This window comes from Apodemus sylvaticus, chromosome 10 (assembly GCF_947179515.1).
Source record: "Apodemus sylvaticus chromosome 10, mApoSyl1.1, whole genome shotgun sequence".
NCBI classification, from domain to species: Eukaryota; Metazoa; Chordata; class Mammalia; order Rodentia; family Muridae; genus Apodemus; species Apodemus sylvaticus.
The window spans coordinates 62,756,931-62,770,002 of record NC_067481.1 but is presented as its reverse complement, the minus strand read 5'-3'; the positions used below and the strand labels follow the sequence as shown (position 1 = coordinate 62,770,002).

Genomic DNA, 13,072 nt, shown 5'->3' with positions numbered 1-13,072 from the left:
TTTAAAGGCTGGTGTTACTGGTCAGCATACCTCCCGCCCTGCAGGCTTTTGTCTGGCAGGAGACAGCAACACCTCCTAGGACTCTACATGATTTTAAGCACTGGAGGAAACACCTCAGCAGTTTTGTGGTCTGCTAATTGTGTGCTGCACAGCTGCCTGCTGTGGGGCCTGCCCAGCCCTGAGGGAGACGAGTCAGCACCTCCCCACTGCGCCCCTGTCGGCAGGAGGAAGCAGCCCATCAGCCTAGGAAGCTAACAGTGGCTTAACCTTTAGAGTTCTTCCAGATGCAGGGATAGCCCGCCCATGCCCAGCCCCCAAACCTCACCTTTGACTGCCAGAATGACAGCACCCAGCACCATGATGACCGTCTGCAGGGCGTCTGTGTATATCACAGTGGCCAGGCCCCCTGCAAGAAACAAGGTTGCTGGAGGCAGCGTCCCAGGAGAACTGACCTCCTCACCAGAGCTGCTGGTGGGCCCTCTGTTCTTGCAGATGGGTGAGCTGCACCAAAGTACCTGAGCGGTTAGCCAGGCCCCAGATCCCCACCTGGCCACCCGTGGGCTGGCCATTATCAGTCCCTGTGCTGGGAAGTTTCTCCTGCACAAATCCCTGGCTCCTCAGGACCTATACCTGCAATAGTGTACAGGGCCGTAATGACGAGCGTGAGGATGGTGGACAGGTAGAAGTTCCAGCCCAGGCAGATGTGGACAAACAGCGCTCCTGCGTACAGGTCAATCTGGGGAAAGCAGAGGTGGGCAGAAGTCAGATGTTACAGTGACATACAGGGCTCAGAGTCCGGTGCTGTACTCACTGGCTTTGTGACCTGGCCCGGTAGGTGTTCCAGGGAAGAGAAATAGAAACCCCTCCCCCAGCTGTTCACTACCTGGTAGGGTGGTTGAGAATGGGGGAGAGAGCTGGCTGTGTGTCATGTTCAGATGTATGGCGGATGTTACTGTCACAATAAAATTCAAAGCCAGTGCCCATCAGAGAGCAGTGTTGTCATTGAATTTGGCCTCTACCTGGGAGTATATGAAAGAGCTGTGTCCCCTCAGTTCCATAAGGGAATGGGACAAGGACTCATCCAAGAGGAACTCCAGAGACTCATGGAGACTACATGCCCATCTCCCCTCACACCTTCCTCTGCGGGCTCCTTCCTTCGTTTAAGAGACCTGACCATCTGGGGAGTCTAACCTGGTCTTTCTGCTTTCTTTGAGGCCCTGGCTTTGAGCGTGTGTAGTGGGGAGCAGAATGGTATAGGTAAAGGCAGGAGAGGTCAGCCTTTAGCTTGAGCAGAAGAGACTTGGCAAGACCCTGCTTAGAATGACTGAAGAGGCTGGGTTCAGGGGCGTGGGGGAGAGACTTGTCAAAGCTACACTTGGCACTGCCAGGTGAGACTTGACCAGAGAAAGGGTGGATACAGCAGACCAACGGAGAGCAGCTATTCCAAAGTCCCTTCCTGGGCATTGTCCGGCCACTCATGTCCAGCGCCATACTACCTCTCGACCTCAGCACCTAGTCCCCTGGGCCTCGAACTATCTGTCTTCTGCTTCCCATCTCCCAGGCTCCCCGTTCTGACCCACAGCATCACACCTTGTCCGTGTTTTCCTCCCTGCCTTCCATGGGAACAGCGGAAAGGGATTAGCACAGAGGTGTGGGGTAGGGCCCTGCACATCATCCAGGAGGAACTCTACTGTCCCAAGGGAGACCCAGGGCACTGGGAAGGCCTGCCTGGACACCCACTGCCTAACCTAAGCTTCAGCCTTGTACTAATATTTATGGGGACCTAGGTCTGTCCTATGTGGCCCCGTCTTGTATCTTTTGAGCAGGTCGCCTCCCTCCTGGGCCATCTTGGTCCTTATGTGTTAAGCAGGGCACCAGTGGGTAGAAGCTGGGATAAGTGGAACACACGTGCTTCCAGAAGCCAGCCAGAAGCACTCAGCCTTCCGCCCCTGCAGCTCCCCCAACCTGTCACCCATTGGCATTAAAAGTGCAGAAGATGAGGGCCTTCCCTGGGACTGACTGGCTTTCTTTATCAGTCTGGGGGAAGCCACAGAGTCTAACCTAATTCCCTAAAATAGAGGTAGAGAGAGAGAGGCCAAGAAAGTGGTGGAACTTGCCTATCATAGCAAAACTCAGAGACACAGCCCAAAGGACAGCACTGGACAACCGTGTCCTGAAGAAAGCCATTCTCGGGTCTGAAGCAAGTCAGGCCCCTGCTGCTGCGGTGTGGGTCTGACTGGTCCACTCTCACCCAATCACAGCCCGCTTCTCCAGCAGCACTGCTGTGCCCTGCCAAGCTCAACAAGGGTTCCTTGCCTGGTCTTATACCCACCTGGCTCTCACCCTAGTTGTCCCCAGGAAGCTCTTCCCATATTGCCTGCCTTGATAGTGGAGATGTGTTTGTGTGGCAGGCACCATCCTGAACCACATATTCAGTGGCTCCTCTAAAGCTCAACGTTAGCTAGCAGACGATTGTCCACATGGGACAGCAGTCGCCTTGCTTAAGGGCCCATGGTCCCAGGGAGCAGATGAGGCCATCTTTTCCTGCTGCGGGACCCTGGACCTTCAAACACCTGGGGAAGGGACCCTGTAGCTGGGGTGCCCCTGAAGAGCTCAGGGCTGAGCTCAGCCTCATGATGCACCCCACACTCACTGGACAGGAGGGGTGTGAAAGAGGAAGGGGGACCCCTGCGGGGGCTGGGGACAGCTCCACTGGGCTCACAGCTCTGAGCTGGAACACTAATGTTGCCACTGGAAACACGGCAAGTCCACCTGATGGAAATGGGCCCTCCACGCCGTGTCAGGAGGTGAAGGAGGCTGGGCATCTCAGGCCCAGACCCTGGTCTACACCCTCTTCCTGCCACCTTCTTCCTTTTCTCTCTTCTACTCTTCTGTGGAACTGAACAGAATTTCTGTGACCCCTCTGATGGCCGCCTATGTTCCCTATCCAAGACCTTGCCCATTCTATGGGGGTTGTCTCAGGCGGGAGGAGGGCAGCACTGAGGAGAACCGGCTTGTCTTTGCCATACTCTGCCTCTCACCAGCTCCTGCCACTGGGGACTCTTTCCAGATACTCATCCAGTTTTCCCTTCCTGTCCCCTGCAATCCCTGCAGCCCTGCCAGTGCTTGCCGTTGCAAGAAGCGTGTGCCTGTACCTGCTGGGCAGAAGGCTAGGCCTCCAGGCCCAGGCCGACTGGCCCTTCTGTGTCTATTGCTACCCCTGCGTTTGCTTCCTCACCAGGATCCTGTCCGTGTGCAGGGTCTGTCTGGAAAGTGCATTCGAGGCTGGCCTGGTCACCCACACCCAAGCACATGGTAGGCACACGGCAAGTGGCATGTCTCCCTAGATTAGAGAACGGAGCTGAAGCCTATAGGCTAAACCCATCCCATCCCATGGCACGATTGTCCGTGGTTGGCAGGACTGCGTCAGGACAGAGGCTGTGGTGCTCAGTGCTGAAGTAATTTACTCTCTAGGCCTCCACAGGGGAAAACAAAGGAGGGGAGGAGCGGGAGCCAGTGCCTGGCTGTTCTCTCCTTCCATCTTAAGGGCAGGATGGGTGCACAGGAACACCAAGAAAATGGATGGAGAGCGGATCCTTTCTGACTTATGGAGACAGGGTCTTAGTCTGTAACCCAGGCTGGCCTTGAATTCGTAGCAATCCTTCTGCCTCAGTCTATCAGATGCTGGGACTATAAGGATGAGTCACTACCCTCGCCTATGACTTTTTAAGTCAACTTTCATAATCTCAGAAAATGTCAATGGAAGGAGGAAGGAGGGAGGGAAAGTAGAGGGGTTAGAGCTGTGGAGAAGGGGGACCGGGAGAGATTTGAGGATCCAGATAGGTGAAGGCAGGGCCTGCATCCCAGAAGAAGGGCGACTGGGGGAGACAAGAGCAGTGCAGAGCTCTGAGACACCGGTGTTTATGGAGTGCGTGGGGTCCAATATGGCAGTGTACAGCTGTTGGGGGGAGGGTCAGTGAGTTAGCAGGAGCCACCGGTGTGATGGGTCACCTTGTTGACCTTTACTGAGGGGCAGGTGGTGTCCTGCCTCACCTCCTTATTTTCTAGAGGTAAATGACTGGCCCAGAGCCCTGCCATGACAGAGCCACATTCAGACTCTTGGCTCTGAGTGCGGGTTGTGATTTTCCACACCTACCATACAGGTCTGCAAGCTGGTGCTCCTGTTTGAATAACAGCAGCAGGAGGGCCCTGTGACCTCTGCCTGGACAGGCTGTACAGACAGGCGAGGCGTTCCTGGGCTCTGTGTCTGGGCCTAGTGTGGCCCACGCACTTCAAATAGCTCCACTCCGAAGCCAAGACCCAGGGCGGGCCCAGCCTCTCCCAACCCAAGCGCAGCAATTAGTGCCTCCTCCCGCTTCCCCTCAGCCTCAGCAGGCAGCCGCCTGGTGCTGAGACAGGATCTTGACGTGACTGCTCCCCATTTACAGCTGGTAACTCAGAGTCACCCACAAGGCAGAGTCTGAAGCCACAGCCTGGTTGTTGTGGTTCTGACAGAGACCTAGATCTTAGTTGGCCTTGGCCTGGCCACCATGACCTTGGTGAAGAACTCAGCGGCGGCGTAGCCGAGCTTGCCCCGAAGGCCCCTCCTATGCACTGAGCATCCCTCTGCTCTCTGATGCCCTGTCCAGTGGCCCACTTGAAGCCTCCCAGTGTAAGGTCTTAGATAAGAAAGGAACCACCCTGACTTGGCCCATTTCCTTTTTCCTTCACCCCAGCTCAGCTGAGAGATTCTGTAAAGTTGGCCCTGGCTACCCCCTCCCCCCAAGCTGATAGCCCCCCAATTCTGGGGGCTCTTTGACCTCTCACAGCCTAAGGCTGCAGTCCCCTGTCCCACCACTGCCCTTCAGAGCAGTTTGTCTGTCCCAGAGGCAGATGTGGCACTTGGCTGGTTTTGTGAATGTTAGAATGTGCCTACAAGTGTGCCCCAGTCCCCACCACTTCTTGTGGCTGACCTAGCTTCTCCTCAGAGGCTCCCGCCCTGAAAGTATCCTTAGCAACGGCCCCCAGACTCCTCCTATGAGGCCCCTCTCTTCCCTTGGCACTTCCCTGACCATCACATCCTTTTCTCCATCGAGGGCCAGTCCCATCTCTCCCTCGTCCGAGCCTCAGCTTGCCTCTGTATCCATCCACCTCCCAGTGACGAGTGCACCCTAGACAGGCCAGAAGCAGGCTTTCCCCACTCTGCCTGGCTTCCAGGAGGTGGGTTTGGTGGGAAAGGGGTGGAAGTGAGTGGAAGAGCAGGAGAGGGACAGTTCAACTTGAAGCCAGGCCCCTCCAGATCAGAGAGGAATCCCCACGGAGCGGAACATCTAGGAAAGGCTGTGGTAGGCTGTTGCTGCTGCTGTGGGGACGGGTCAGCAGCCACCTCCCCAGTTCCTGACCTCCACAGGAGGCAGAGGATGAGGCTGGGCAGGCTTCTCAGTGGCTGACTCAGGCTCCAGCTCCTCTCAGGAGCCTGCGGCTGATGGAGGTTAGGCATTCCCCAGGAATTGTACTGGGCCTGCCATGACTATGGGGCCGACCCCAAAGCCCGCTGACCTTCCCCACAACCTCAGGTTCCCTCTCTGTAAAACCAGGTGCTTGGACCAGACAGGCCCTGAGCTCCTACTTTAAGATTGGAAGTGAGCCTCCTGCTTCTGATATCTCAGGGCCAGGTCCTAAGAGAAAGCTGCAGGCAGGCAGGAGGCCCAGGTAGAGCATGGAACTGGCAGGCACCGTGAGGCCTTTGGCTCCCTCTAGTGGTCGTATGTGGCTCACTGTGACTCGCTCAGATCTCATCCCCTCCTGCCTAGCTGGGGAATGTGGAGATTCTGTCCGAGTTACCATCTCTCCCTGGCTCTCAGTTTCCCTAGCTGGTGCACTCACAAGTTTCCAGATGAGTTAGTCTCTAAGGCCCCTCCCATGCTGTGTTCGCCCAGATCCTGACAGTTTCCATGCAGGAGCAGGCCGGGGCAACTCACCGATATCTTGGTGAAGACAGACAGCATCAGGGACAGGACAGATAAGTACGTGCGGATGCGCTGGCCACCGAAGCGTTTCTGAATGTATTCAGGCAAGGTGACGATCTGGGGAAGCGAAAGAGATGAGGGCTAAGTGTTCTCAAAGGAGCACTGGGGAGGGCCAGCCCCATCCAGGGGTCCTGCTTGGCCCCTCCCAGCTTGGTGAGGATCAAGCCTCTGCCATGGCCCCAAGAAGAGACTCACCTCTGAAGATACGTAGATGGGTACAAACACCCATGCCAACGCCAAAAGCACGTATGTGGCCTGTGAGGACAGAGCATGGGAGGGCTGTGGGCACGGCTCTCAATGGCCCTGCTCTGGCTCACAGCCAGACGTGGCAGAGACTAGTAGTGCTGAGGCCATCCCCAGCCCCTCCTGCTTTGCTGTGAGAAGCTGGGAGCTTCTTAGGGTTGTCTCTGGACCGCCGGGCTGCGCACCCTTCCGTATCTACAGACCACTTCCTGTGGAACACTGCGTGCCACAGTCTGGGCAGACCCCGACTGATACACATCGCTGGGAGCCACCCTCTGCGGGGGGCCAGTCAGCGTGGCTGCCCCCTTCATCTCCGCCCTCCCACGGCCTGTGCCCATTCTGAGTCTCACGTTCCACTCAAAGCCTGCCACAGCCAGGCCTCCAGCAGCGCCCGAGCCCGCCAGTCCTACGAAGAGGCCGGAGCCCTCACTGCTCGCAAAGAGTGAGGCTCCAATCTGCAGGGGGAAGAAAAGGTGATCACTGTGAACCCGTTACATCAGCTCTGCCGGAACCAGAAACACCTCCTTCAACCTGGCAGGTCTAAAGTGGGGAGCACACCCTGCTCACAGATAAGCATCCCAGGCTCAGGTGTACAAATTGGGGTACCTACAGGTAAGCCACAAGGCCCAAAACAAAAAACTCCAGAGTTTTTCAGACTTCAAAACCCTTTACAGAACGTATAGCAGTTTGTCCCTACACAGCCAACTTGAGAGGGGGGTTCTCCTCCACCCCGGCTTATCCCATTGAGCAGGTATTAGACAAAGACCTTGACTGAGGTACATATAGAGACCTCAGGGCCACATAAAGAGTCCTCAGGGATGCAGATTCTGATGAAGTCGGCCCGTGGACAAAGGAGGGGCTAGAAGGTGGGTGAACTCACCGGCCACCAAGCCATGTCCCGGCCTGCCAGGAAATAGCCGCTCACTGTGTTCTTGTTGGCTCGACAAGCCGACTGCAAGAAAAGCAAAAGCAGAAACTGCAACCAACGGAGGATGCTGCTGCCTCTCCTCTGGCAAATCCACTGAGCGTCCCAATGCATGTGACCCGCAGAGAGAGGACATGCCTACACACACGCATATAGAATGTTCACAGTAGCATCATCCGAAACAGCCCAAAGTGGTAACAACTCAAAGTCCAGCGACTGATGAAGAAGTGAAACAGGCAAATCCACACAATGGAATATTATTCAGCCAGGAGAAGGTATACGGTTAACCCGCTTCCGGTTTATTTCCTGTTTCAGAGTTGGGTTGTATTACTTTCCTAAGGCAGAATGACCATTCTTGTTGGTCAAGCAAGAGGGGTTGGTTTTACAAACGGTTAAAAAAAAAAAAGGCAATAAAACATCTAAACTGTCAACCCCAAAGTAACTGTCCTTTTGAGGCAGGGCAGGAGCAGGGATCTTGGGTTCCTTTAGGGTTCTGGTGCAAGATACAAGGCAGGGAGCACTGTCTTTAGCATTCAGCTGGAGACTGGCCTGTTTCACAGGCCGCAGGGCCTCTTCCTTCTGATATTTTGGAGGGTCAAGGGAGAAGACACTTTCACACTGGGGAAGAGGAACTTCTTCAGTGCAACTGTCTCCACTTTGTTTCTTATCATTTCTATTTTTATATGTGTGTATGGGTGTTTTTGCCTATATGTGTGTATTGCATCGTGTGCATGTCTGGGGCCTTCAGAAACCAGAGGATGGTGTCAGAGCCTCTGGAACTAGAGTTAGAGATGGTTGTGATCCGCCATGTGGCTGGGAATTGAACCCAGGTCCCACGGAAGAGCAATCAGTGTTCTTAACCATTGGGCCGTCTTTCTAGCCCTAACTGACTCCATTCTGACTCAGCCTGGCCTGCTGGGGCCGAGTATACTCTAAAACAGCGTCGTTGTCACTTGGTTCTTTGATAGCTCCCCCTTGCATCAAACCTTCCCCACCGTTACTTGGAAATCTGGTCCAAAGTCACCATCAGATCTGCTACTGCATCTTCCTGGTCACATGCATCTCATTTGTGTGTGTGTGTGTGTGTGTGTGTGTGTGTATGTAGGTCAGAGGTACACCAGGATCTGGCAGGACTAGGAACTTCCGGGATTCTCCTACTGACCTCCCATCTCCTTGCCATGGAAGCACTGGCCTCATGGGTATGTGGTTTGAACAGGTTCTGGTTTTGTTGTTTGTTTTGTTTTTGAGACAGGATTTTTCCAGGTAGTCCTGACAGTCCTGGAACTCACTCTGTAGACCAGGTTGGCCTCAAACTCAGAAATCCGCCTGCCTCTGCCTCCCAGAGTGCTGGGATTACAGGTGTGTGCTGCCACCACCCGGCAGGGTTCTGGGTTTTTGACCGCAGGCCCTCATGCTCTCACCTACCGAGCTATCTTCCAGCCTGTCCCTAGAAGGCTGCCGAGGGTGGACAGCTGCAAGGGGCTGCAGGCGTTCTGCAGGAGGTGGACTTTGCTGGCTCTTTGAGGCAAGGCTGCACTCTGATCTGGCCAGAAAGAGGCTGCTTTTCATTAGTTCCTCGGCTCACTGGAGTCAATCGGCTCTCAGCCGGGAGCCTTTCCTTCCCCACAGAGCTTAATCATTTCTAGCCTTTGATTTGGAATGAGAAATTGGCAGCTCTTGTGTTCACTCGAACACTAACAGGCCTTGGCAGGTTACTAATCAGCCTCATTTCAGCCCTGTGTCTCAGGAAACAGGGAGGCCTGACAGGAGGAGAGGCACCAGGAATGTCCCAGCAGTGGACAGAGGGAGCACAAGCTCTCTGTCACATATGTACAAGGCCTGGCCATATAATTTATTATATTGATAATATAGGAGGTTACAGAAGGTGTGTTACTGATAAGAAAACTAGAGGTATTATGAGAATTAGTAAATGTGACAAAGGGTTAGAGCATGTGGCTGGTATATGGCACCAAAGACAGGACTGCTAAAGCGTCGCCTTGTAAAACACACACACACACACACACACACACACACACACCACCCCATACACATACCACATGCTATACCACACATATACACACCACACACACACACACACACACACACACACACACTACCCCATACACATACCACATACTATACCACACATATACACACCACACACACACACACAACTCCACACAAACCACATACTACACACTACACACACACACACCACTTTACACATACCATATACTATATACCACACACACACTGCCACCACCACCACCACACATACCACATATTACATACCACACACAAATACACTCATGCACCACACACACTGCAGGCACATGTGTACATACTATACACATACATACACACACACACCACCATACATACCACATACTATACACCACACAGAAATACATTCATGCACCACACACACTGCAAGCACATGCGTACACACTACACACACACACACACACACCATGGGGTTCAGTGGTCAAGAGCATTGACTGCTCATCCCAAAGATCTGGATTCAATTCCTAGCGCCTACATATTAGCTCAGGAGCATCGATAACTCCAGCTCCAGAGGATCTGACCCTCTTCTCTGGCCTCCGCGGACACCAAGCAGGTATGCACATGGTGCACAGACATACATGCAGATGCAACACCCATTCACATAAAAATCAAATGAAAATTAAAACAAAATCAAACCAAAGCAGGATTCAAAAAGTACAAAAAAAAAAAAAAAGAAGCACAATTGGGATGAGAGAAGAACCCGGCTCTGCTGATGGCCATAAGTCATTTAGCGTTTGATCACATAATTAACTGTATTAGTGCAGCCACTACCACCACCACCACCACCACCACCAACACCGCCACACCACCACCACCACCATCAACACTGCCACACCATCATCACCACCACCACCATCAACACTATGTCCATATTACTAGCCACTATAGTCCTTCCGGTACTACTACTGCTATAGGCCCAACGGTGGCAGCAGGGGCCTGTCTTCACTGAGACCTCACCCTGTGAAGTAGGTGCCACCCCTGCCCTACAATACTGAGTGAACATGTCTGCTCTCTCGTTCTCCAGGCTCTTATCCTGGAACAGGATTTATAGGAGAAAAGAAAAGGATAACAGTCTCCAACGGAGAACCTCAGGGTTCCAAGGCTGAGGCAGAGAACTGACCTAAACATGGTGCTGTGAGGTAGGAGGCTGCTGTGCTGCACTGCCTCCCATTAGGAGCACCCTAAAGACTGGCATCGAGATGACAGCAAGAAGGGCCCACTCCCAGTCTGTGGACTCCTGGGTAAGTCGGCCCCCCATTGCTTTGGCTTCTTATCTACATGCAAGCCAGACCTTCCCAGAGGTTGGGCGTGGGGTTGATGGGACCCAGGGATGGGCCTGATGACTACACAGCAGGATGTCTGCTGCCAAAGGATCTTCTTCTGCTGGCTTGAATCCTCTCTCTGTTTTCTCCAGAGAGCTGCAGGGCAGGACTCTCAGGAGTTACCAAGCCTTGAACACCCTCCAGCTTCTGGATTCTGGGCACGGCTAGGGAGTCACCATAATTCTAGTGTTCAGGCATCAGACCACCAAATAAGACCCACACAACCAGCCAGGGATGCGCTGGCCCCAGTTCCGCCTGAGAGATCAGAGGGCCATCGCAGGTTCTTACCCATATGCCCACGGCCACATTCAAGGCAAAATATACAGAGATGACAATAATGTCCGTGAGGCTCAGCTGGGATCCCGCAGCATGGATGTCTCCCGTGGAGTTGTCAGCCATCCTGCAGCAAGCACCACGCCGAGCCCAGAGACTGAGGAGAAGCGAGGTCACTGAGGGCTTTCTGAGCGGAATTAATTGATCATTAAACCAAGTGAGAAAGTGACATCTGCAGCCCACAGTGTGGCCTGGTGCCGGGGGACTGCTTCAAAGTGCACATAGGTTCCCCTTTGCTCTGCAGGGGGCAAGAACTGGGGTGATCTGGGAAGAGTGTGGGCAGAGGAAAGAAACCTTCCTAAACTCTGAGTGGGTTGGGAGAGAAAGGGAGCAGCTCTGAGTGAAATGCCAGCGCCCAGTTTAGCTTCCCCTAGATTTAGTTTACTTGAGTATGGAGGTAAGATGGCTGCCTCATCGGAGGGACAGCTCCCTGAGGGACAGGCTTGTCTCTGGAGTCAGCAGGCTGATCTAAACTCAAGATGGTGGCTCCTGACAATGCCAGCAGAGCCCCTATGCCAGGCACTAAGTCCCATCACCATTATTTCTACTGTTCTAGCAAGCAAGACAGACCTGACCCTACCACTCGGCCATGCATTTACCTACCAGTCCAACCTGGGCCAACACCTGTCAAATACCAAGGACCCCCTTCCCATTCAGTAGCTGCTCCCATGTCATGATCAAAGCCACCACACAGTATAGGAGATATCTCAGTCTAGTCAAGGAACAGAGGCTGAAGGCTAAGGTGTGTGTCCCCACCATTCAAGGAGCAGAGCTAAGTTCTCTGTGGATGTAGACCTGGCTCCCAGAATGATGGCAGTGGTGGCTCTGGTTTCACTGAAACTCCACCAAGGCCTGCCATCCAGTCACCGGGGACATTAGTGCTCAGCAGCTGCCTCATGCTCTGCTCAGTAGCTTGGCCCGTGCTCTGTGAAGTGTTTGGAGTTTAACTTTACACGAAGTCCTTCCAGAAGTGTTAATGAGTGAGCGTCTGCCACCAGGAACACATGCCATGCAATCTCACCTAGCCTGCTGCTTGGCAACCCTGAGCGGAGACTAAAGGTTAACTCTTCTGTGCAGGACAAGATCAAGACAGGAAATTTGAGTTTCTACAGAGCCCAGGCTTCAGCAGGCTTAAATGGCTCTGTCTCCACTCTACTGCAAGCTGGTGGCCTCAGTGCAAGTGTTTGCCTGCAGTGTCTGTGAACCAAATGCCCACTTGCACCAATCTGAAAGACCCATTGGGTGACATCCAGATTTACTGAGTGTGGAGGTTTGAATAAGAATGTCCCCCTGCCATAGGTTCATAGATCTGAATGCTGAGTCACTAGGGAATGGCATTATTTGAAAGGATTAGAAGGATTAGGTGGGGCCTTATTGGGAGAAATGTGTCACTGAGGTTTCAAAAGCCCATGCTAGGCCCAGTCTTTTCTCCATCTACTTTTGGATCAGGATGTAGCTCTCAATTACTGCCTTCAATGCCATGCTTGCCGCCATCTTTTCCTGCCATGATGATAGTAGACTGACTCTCTGAACCTGTAAGCAAGTTGGTTAAATGGTTTCTTGTATAAGAGTTGTTTTAGTCAAACAGTATCTAAGGCACTGAGTCAGTTTCATCAATATGAGTGGAGTGACTGAACCCACAGCCATTAGCACCTCTCCTCAGCAGGAAGTAAGGCACTGATAACCTTGTCTGTCTCCAATCAAAGAAAAATTTACAAAGAAAATGTATTTGCTTGCTCTGCCCTGAAGGATTCGAGCACAGGAGGAATGATACCTCTGCTCCTGTGTCCAGCCACACCCACATTTACACACATGAAACAGGACCCAGTCCTTCTGGTCAACTGAGCCCAAGAAAGATGAGGACTTCCCTACCTTGCTGAGAAGCTATCTGCCTCACAGTCCATTTTCTGTCACTATAACTGAATACCACAGAGAAGGAAATTTATAAAGAATAAAGATTCATGCAGCTCATTGCTCTGGAAACTGGCCAGAGGAACACATATAGGATGGCCCTTCTTTTGGGTGGGCAACCCTAAAACTCCAGAAGCAAGGCAGAGAGGCCTGTAGTCAAGAGATAGCGGCCAGCCCTTGAAACCAGACTCCCTCTTGAGCTATAACCTGTTGATCAGGTAATCATACCCTAACCACCTCTTAAA

General features: G+C 53.1%; 1 protein-coding gene across 1 annotated transcript in view; it reads right to left on the bottom strand.

Annotated features, from left to right (window-relative positions):
* The window catches only part of Slc5a10 (solute carrier family 5 member 10), a 47,147-nt gene extending 36,152 nt beyond the window's left edge, over nucleotides 1–10,995 (bottom strand). The window contains exons 1-7 of the mRNA XM_052194439.1: nucleotides 10,872–10,995; nucleotides 7,153–7,224; nucleotides 6,623–6,727; nucleotides 6,225–6,284; nucleotides 5,982–6,086; nucleotides 631–736; nucleotides 326–406 (exon numbers count right to left, since the gene is read on the bottom strand). Coding sequence (XP_052050399.1) covers nucleotides 326–406; nucleotides 631–736; nucleotides 5,982–6,086; nucleotides 6,225–6,284; nucleotides 6,623–6,727; nucleotides 7,153–7,224; nucleotides 10,872–10,982 — 640 coding nt within the window. The 5' untranslated portion in view covers nucleotides 10,983–10,995. The remainder of the gene's footprint in view (nucleotides 1–325; nucleotides 407–630; nucleotides 737–5,981; nucleotides 6,087–6,224; nucleotides 6,285–6,622; nucleotides 6,728–7,152; nucleotides 7,225–10,871) is intronic.
* Between the last annotated feature and the right edge of the window lie 2,077 nt (nucleotides 10,996–13,072).